Source organism: Parasteatoda tepidariorum, chromosome 5, assembly GCF_043381705.1.
Source record: "Parasteatoda tepidariorum isolate YZ-2023 chromosome 5, CAS_Ptep_4.0, whole genome shotgun sequence".
Classification (NCBI taxonomy): Eukaryota; Metazoa; Arthropoda; class Arachnida; order Araneae; family Theridiidae; genus Parasteatoda; species Parasteatoda tepidariorum.
This window is the reverse complement of record NC_092208.1, coordinates 51,648,171-51,656,340: the sequence shown is the minus strand read 5'-3', so window position 1 is coordinate 51,656,340 and position 8,170 is coordinate 51,648,171. Positions and strand designations below refer to the sequence as shown.

General features: G+C 25.7%; 1 protein-coding gene across 3 annotated transcripts in view; it reads left to right on the top strand.

Annotated features, from left to right (window-relative positions):
- The window catches only part of LOC107449129 (golgin subfamily A member 4), a 40,399-nt gene that overhangs the window by 30,824 nt on the left and 1,405 nt on the right, over nt 1–8,170 (top strand). For 2 of the 3 annotated variants that reach the window (XM_043055394.2, XM_043055390.2), the window contains exons 17-21: nt 441–578; nt 1,829–1,920; nt 2,497–2,608; nt 5,409–5,456; nt 5,668–5,757. In XM_043055394.2, the coding sequence (XP_042911328.1) occupies nt 441–578; nt 1,829–1,920; nt 2,497–2,608; nt 5,409–5,456; nt 5,668–5,757 (480 nt within the window). Of the gene's footprint in view, nt 1–440; nt 579–1,828; nt 1,921–2,496; nt 2,609–5,408; nt 5,457–5,667; nt 5,758–7,250; nt 7,304–8,170 lie in introns of all 3 variants that reach the window. The other variant, XM_043055403.2, reaches the window with a different exon arrangement.

Sequence of the window (8,170 nt, the reverse complement as noted above, 5' to 3'; positions counted from 1 at the left end):
TTTTTTTTTTTTTTTAGTTGAAATTATTATTTTTCTTAAAAATAATGTTGAATTTAATCTTTTTCTCTATTGGGTGAAAGTATGTTCACTTTTAATTTAAATTTTTTAACAAATTCAGTAAAATTTTAAGTTGGATCCTTATTTAAATTCTTTTTATTTATTTTTTATGTCACTTAAAAGTATAAAATATAGTATAAAGTATAGTAGGTATAAAATATATACCTAAAAATTTAACAAGTAAGTTTGATATTTTTTAAGTTATAGGAATTAAAAACCTTTTATTTTAAAATAATTAATTTATTTATTAGATTAAATCATTTGTTTTGATTTAAGTATTCTAAGTTTGAATGCGTTATATTAATTTGCTCGAATAAAAAAAAAAAATGCTTTCAGCTTTAAAATTAAAACAATTTTTTTTAAACAATTAACATTATATGTAGGAAAAGGAGAAAAAAATGAGAGAATATGAATCAGTAATGAAAAATGTGTCTCATCCTGGAAGTGGTGCATCCACAGATTCTGCTCTTTTAACTGCTGAAAGTTCTGATTGGGATGATACCTGGGCTGTTCCTGAAGAAGTAATATTACCATTTATTAATCTGCTCTCCCTTTTGTGTTGTAGATTTGATCTAAGTTGAAAATTTTATTTTAAAAGTGTCACACACAGCATAAAATAGCACCTATGCTATTAGTGCGCATGCTCTCCAATACTTTTCGACAATCGAAATAAAGCTACTTAATGCAGAGCATACATTCAAATATTTAACTATCATAGACTGACCAGAACCACAAAGAGTACAGTCAGATGAGTTGGCCAAGCCAATTTGATAGAGATAAGACTTCAGACAGTCATGTTCTGCCAGCATTCTAAAGTACTTTTGAGAACACAGCTAGGGTCTTGATAACACAGCTAGGAGCTTAAAAACACATTCTACAGGGTTCTTATTTAGGATTTTCCAGCTCACATTCTTTGATGCCTCTGCAGTTCCCAATGTAAAGTTATATATAACATTGTCATATCATAACATCATATATAACAAGTTATATATAACATGATATTAGTAGAAAGATTGCTGGAATTCTTGGGTGTCTTTGGGTCACTAAGGCTCCTCTCTTAGCAAGACGGTAAACCTGATCATTTCCAGCAATATCACAATGTGTCCATTACCCACTGGAAATAAATTTTATGGGAAAGATCTTTAAAGACAATCTTACTTTCTGCAATTCATTTGATCTATGTAATTAATTCATGCATGTTTACTACAATTATTAAAAGGCTTTTTTCAACCTGCTTTTATTAGTTTAAAGTATCTTTAGATAATAAAGTATAGTTAATATATTTCTTTGGAAAATTTTATAGTCTTAATTTTTTTTATTTTTACTTCCTTGTATTAAGTTATCTTTATTGGAATAGTAGTATGTACATAAATAACAAAAATTTTCAGAATGTTCATTATTTGTAAAATGATCATTATTACATTTTGTTTTTCTTATTTATTAATGCAGTTATTGTAGTTCAACAAAAAATGTACTCAGCACTCAATATATTGAGAAAATTTTGCTGATACTTTTTTCACTCCAATAATGCCATTTTTTTATATTTTTACTCCAGGCTTTGCAAATCAGTTCAGTTTGTGGAATTATTGTAGTAGAAGGAAAAATACTTTACATAAAGTTAGCTTTATAAGAAAGTTACATAACATAAAGTTCACTTTACCTTAAGTTTCTTGATAAACTATGCAATGCAAATATTTTATGTAAAAAATTTTTTTGAAGCAGTTATCTTTCGAAAATAGATTATTTTGTATTTATATCACTCTTTTTACAGACACTTGAGCCTGCTACCAGTCCTAATCACAGAAATTGTGAAGATCACTTGAATGAAATAGAGACTCTGAAAGAAGATTTATCTAAGTGCCAGTAAGTCTTAGAAAAAAGTTGAAAATTTGTTTCTGAATATATATTTTTCCTGAAAATAAAAATTCTTAAATTAATGATCATAATTAGCCATTTTTTTAAAAAAAAACTAAGAAAACTTTTGCTTTACACAGGTATTATTTTAGCTCATTGTTCAACTTATTTTGCTATTCCTCTATTTGCTAATGAGGTTTAAAAAATGTGACCTATTTTCTTAAAAATTATTACTTGTACAAGAACAACCTTTCCTTAAATTTATTTTGTCTATAAAACTTTGGTATACCATTTTTTTGTAATTCACAGTTTTTTGGATTTGACAGCCAATAAGATGCTTTTTTTTTTACTTGAAGACTCATTTTTCCAGGTGTTATTCCTAGTTTCAACTGAGAGCTCATAATTTGTTGTCACTAAAAGTAGCATAAAATATTTAAGTATTGCAGTTTTCTTAAAAGAAAGCTTCCTAACATCTTAGCCTTTATATTTCACATAACTTTTTAATTTAATGTTTGTTAATATTGTTTTATAATGTTCAAAGAATATTTACATTATTTCTTAAATTCTTTCTAACTATATTTGCAGCTCTGAAATTAAAGAATTAAAAGTTCTTTTACGCCTTAGTCCTCCAGATTCAATGTTGAACAATAACCGCCGTGATTCACTACAATCAATTCCAGAGCCTACAGAATTTGAGGTAATATTAAATTAAGAACCATTTTGTTTAAATTACTTATTTTTGAATTATAAAATTGAAAGTAAAAAATCATTTTTATGTTCAAGATAAGTGACTGATATTGTAATGAGAAAATGGACACTTAAAAATATTACTTCACAAATTACTTGACATAAGTAGCTTTACTAGTAATCTTTTTAAAAACAGTGTCCCACACTTAGCATTTATGCATTGAATGTTTTTAAAATGAAAGTGTAAAATAGTCTTAAATTGGTGAAAAAGTGGGTTAAATTGTATTGATAATTTAAGGATTCAATTTATTTTATAAATTTGTCTCCTAAAACTTTTACTTTTATGACATTAACTGCTTTTAATGATTTTCCTTTTTAAAATCATGCCACAAACTTTGCATTTCAGTTGCAAATTTTTTCTAAGGTTGGCCTAAAAACTGTACTATATTAAAAAATAATAAAAATAGTGATAGCAAATAGAATTCGTAACAAGTATATAAAATATACAAAAATATTGTTAAGGTTTAAATTATTCACATGCAACTGAAATGTAAAGAACACATTACATGTATTTAATGTTTAGAAACTAAAAACCTGAATAATTCAAGTAATCTAAAATTTCTCTTAGATTTGAGTTAAGTAAATGTTTTTTGGCATATCAATTTTATTTATTTATTATTCTTAAGACTGAAATAAAAGTACTTATCCAATCATATTTCCTGATCTTTGGAGTTTTAATTACAATTTCAAATTATTTATGTTTTTACATATATGTTTGACAGCAACAAACTCTTAACTATACCTGATTAATTTGTAACAAATTATATTGAATTATTCATTTTAAACAATTATTAAAATGTGTCATGACCAAGCTTAAAAAATACTCCTGCTGTTTCACTATCTCCTGATTTTTTTTCCCGAAGAGAAAGAATTTTTGTATCCAACTTGGTTTTACTTGAAATCTTTGTATGCACCAGTTCACTAAATTTATATTATGCAATAATAAATGGCTCAATGCTTTAAATAAGTAGACATAAAATAGTTTTATAAATTGAAATATTACTTTGTGATGCTTCAAACAATTTTTTTATTTATTAAATGCAATAATCTTTTCTTTGTGATATACAGGGATGAAAGACTTCCGCAAAGAAACGGAAATCCGCTTTTTTCTCCCAATTTTTAAAATTTCCGACCATGTTCGTTAAACTTTAATTTTTGGGGAGTCGAGAACTCAAGCAGCCCAAACGACAGTCAAACTTGAGACGAACTTTCCTTTCGACCTTGCTGTAGCCTCCTGACAACCGCGACTTCCGCTATAGATTGGGAAAAAAAAGAGTTCTAAACTATTTCGTTTTCGGCCGCTGATATTTAATTTCTTTTGTTTGGCTGATTTTCAGAATTTTAAATATTAGGAACAGCTCCGAGCGTCGGAACCTGCTAAAATTGCGATTCTTATTCAGACTATTTTTATGCAAATCATCGATTTTCATATTTAAGTGATTTGAAAGTTAGTTGTTGCGATTCGTTTTTATGCGATTTAAAAATCGTACTCGCAATTCCCATTCACACAATTTAAAAATCCAATATCGCGATTTGTATTTAAACGTTTTTAAAACTCAATATCGCGATTCGTATTCCCGCGAGTTAAAAATCCAATGTCGCAATTCGTAATCACGCGGCTGTAATATCTAACATCGATTTTCGTATTTATACGCGATTTAAAAATTACTCGTTACGATAAGTATTGACGGGATCTAAAAGTTATGCATCGTGATTCTTATTTACGCGATTTAAAAATTTCATATCGCAGTTCTTATTCACGCGATTTTAACATCCAACATTGCGATTCATATTCACGCAATCTTAAAATTCAACATCGCGATTCTTATTCACGCGATTTTAAAATCCCACATATCGATTCATATTCACGCGATTTTAAAATTCAATATCGCGATTCATATTCACGCTACGGTAATTAATTTTAAATGATAATTAAGCTGCAACTTCCTATAATTGCTTAATTTTCTTTAATATAGTAGTGATCAAAATTATATTAAATTTTTTTCTAATTTCACTGTCTAATTGATTCTGTCACTTTAAATACTAAATAAAAATGAAAGTTGCTTTTATATATATCTCCTGGATATCACAGTATTATATGGAACACTCCCCCCCCTCCTGCGTTGTAAAAGTTCAGTTTTTTTTATTTTCGACCACTTTAATGCCTGGATATAATGATTAAATGCAATAATCTATTCTTTAATAATAAATGAATTAAAGTACTCTTAATATTTTATATAATATATTCATAAAAATAATGTCAAAATATCTAAATCATTAATAAGTTTTATCATAATGCTTGCATAGAAAATTGTTGGTGAGTTAAATTACTAAATGTTGTAATTAAGTAATAAAATTCATTGAAAAATTTTACTGAAATATTTCATTGAATAGAATGCTATGAAGTTAAAAACTACTTATTTAAAACCAAAACCTCAATAAATTTATTTTTATCAAAAATTGAAGTGTAAAACAATACACATAAACTTGAACTTGAAACTGAAAGATCATGTGAAATAGATGAAAGATGTGTGATAAATTATATACTCTCATTAGTAATTCTTAAATGTAAACATTAAGTTCTAGGAAAGTTGAATTATGAATTGTTAATTATTTTTTAAGATATCTATTTTTTTTAAATTTTAAAGCTAGAGCAACTGTAGCATATATTAAGTTAAAAACATTACTCGTTATTGTTAAAAATTCTCTATTATTTTTAACCTGCTTTAAATATCCTTTTTATATTTTAGTACTTGAAGAATATTATTTATGAATATATGATGGGTAAAGAACCAATTGTAAGTCTTTCCTTTTTTTTTTTCATTTTATTTTTAAACATAAATTTTATAAACTATTGAAAATAATAAATGTTTTTGACTTATAATAAATGAATAGAAATAAATATTAAATTTCTTTTGTAACTGTATAGATTAGCTAATGTTTTAACTGTAAAATAAACAACTGTTTACAGTAACTAGCAAAATTTCTTATGGGTTTAAATCTTTTCAGACTTTAGTAAAAGTAATAGCTGCTGTTCTTCGATTCAATGAAACACAAACTCAACAGGTTATTCGTAAAGAAGAATCCAGGCACCAAATGGTAATATTAGAAATTTATAGTTACATTATAATCTAAAATGCTTGAAATAATTTTTTTTTTTACGAACTGAATTTATTAATACTGTATTTTATATATAAATTTATTAATTGTAAAAGTTGAAATGTAATTTTACCAATTTTCTTTTCTCTTCTCTTTAGAGCCAGAAGGTAATGTATACTGTTGTTTAATTTTTCCCTTCTTGTATTTCAGTACCGTACAAGGAATTTTTTTCCTCACTAATACATTGGGCTTCAGACATTATAATGACATGCCTTTTTTTCAATTTACTCAAGACAGCATTTTTCATGAAAAATTACACAAATTCTATTATAAAAAATAAAATGCTTTTGTGTTTATAACCTAGAGAAAATTTTGAATTACCCATTTAGAAACAATATTAAGAAAAACCTGGATGTAGAATGTCACCTTTGCAAAATATGTGATTTATTATGTATTGCCCTAAGCCTCACATATATATGCTTTTACATATTTAACCCTTTTTTATATTATAAAAAGTTATAATAAAAATTTCCTCAAAAAGTTATTCCCAAAAATATGATTGCGAAAAATTTCAATCTGATTGATGTAAGTATTCTGATATTCAACATGTTAAGAAATAAAATTAAAATGGTACACATTTAGCTTTCTCTAGTGCTAAAATAAATATACTAAAACCATATCATACTCTTATTTTAAAATATATATATTTTAATCAGTATTTTTTGTAAAATTCTGCCAGTAGATTAATATAAGTTTGAAGTAAAGCATTTGTCAAACATTATAGTCTCAAAACTCTAATTCTGTTTATTAAATCAGTTATACATTTATTAATTAAGAAGTTTGGTCCATTTAAATTGACAGTTTCATTTCTAGCATTTTTGATTTTAAACAATTCTGGGCTGAAACTGAAATTTATTAACTCTTTACTTATATTGCTTTGTTTGCTAAAGCTTTTTATTCTGATTTTCCTGTTGCACTAGCTGTAAACAACTGGTTAACGGATTTTTACATTAAATCTAGCTGTTAAATTTCTTTAATTATTCATTTTAAACTGATTGGAATGAAGCCTATAATTTATTTTTGATATTGTTTAAGACTGACAACAGAATTTAAAATATTTTAATAGAATTTTTAAAGTAATATTTATGCTTTTAAAGTTTATGTTGGTATATTATGTTAAATTATAAAATTCCAATTAATGTAGTAGTAATTAGTAAATTTTAATTATCAATAGCTATATTGCATATTTTGCTTTAGTTAAAATTTAAATGATCTTTTTTTAATGTGCATAATGTATTTCGAGACATGTCTAGAAATACATTATGCACCTAAAATTTGCTTATGAAATGTAGTTAATAATTAGAAATTTGTTTACATGTTTACTTTTTAACTAGAATTGTTTAATGGCTTTAAAAGTAGTTATCATCATGTATTACTAAAATACTTATTAGAAGCAATATTTGAAACTAAGTGTATTTTGTTTTTAACATTAGAAATAGGTGTTGCTGCATGAAGTGCCTTCTACTGTTTCTAACCAAGATTAATGGTATATTTAGCTTTTTTTTTTGCTTCTCTAATTATTAGTTTTAGATGTTTCATTAATATTTAAGGTGATACAAACTGCTCTAAAGTCATTGTGAGTGAAATACCAAATCAATTAGAAAAATATATAACTTTGGACATATATGTCACAGTGTGGAAAAAGTGTCTTTGGTAGAATGTCGTTGTACAACTAATACTTCTTCAACCTGGTACTGAAACAGTGATTTGATATATCTGATTACAATTGAAGGAGATTTGAATTTATTTCAGATCAGTTAATTTTCCTTAAGTTTTTTTTCTGCATTATTTTTTAATTCATTAGCCTCTTACTAATGCATTTACTTTACTGTGCTTAGGTCTTTTTGTGATATTAATGATACTAACAAAATGTTTAAGTGCATGACTCATTTGAGATTGACTAAACCAGTAAACAATTTACTATAGCAGTTATATATTATTAACAGTAGATTTCTTTGAACCATAGCAGTTACTTATTAATGATACTTATAAAAGGTTTAATTTTGATAAATTTCTTGTAGTGCATTCTTCTTTAGAATGTACTAAACTATTATTGATTAACACTTTGACAGTCTTGCATATTAAAAACTGCTTTTTGTTTTTGTATGTGATAAACTTTTTTCATAATGAAAAATTTATATGCAGAATAGACTATTCATATCACCATTTGAATTTCTGATCTGTTATTGATCTATTTTAATTTTCTAAGCTCAAGATGACAAGACTGAAAATGGCATTAATATGAGAGACCTTATTGCGAAGTATAAAGAAAAGTTAAACTATACTTATATTTTGTAACATTGTGGCACTGAAAATTTTGGTATAGAATGTTTTTAATAGCATTAATAATTAT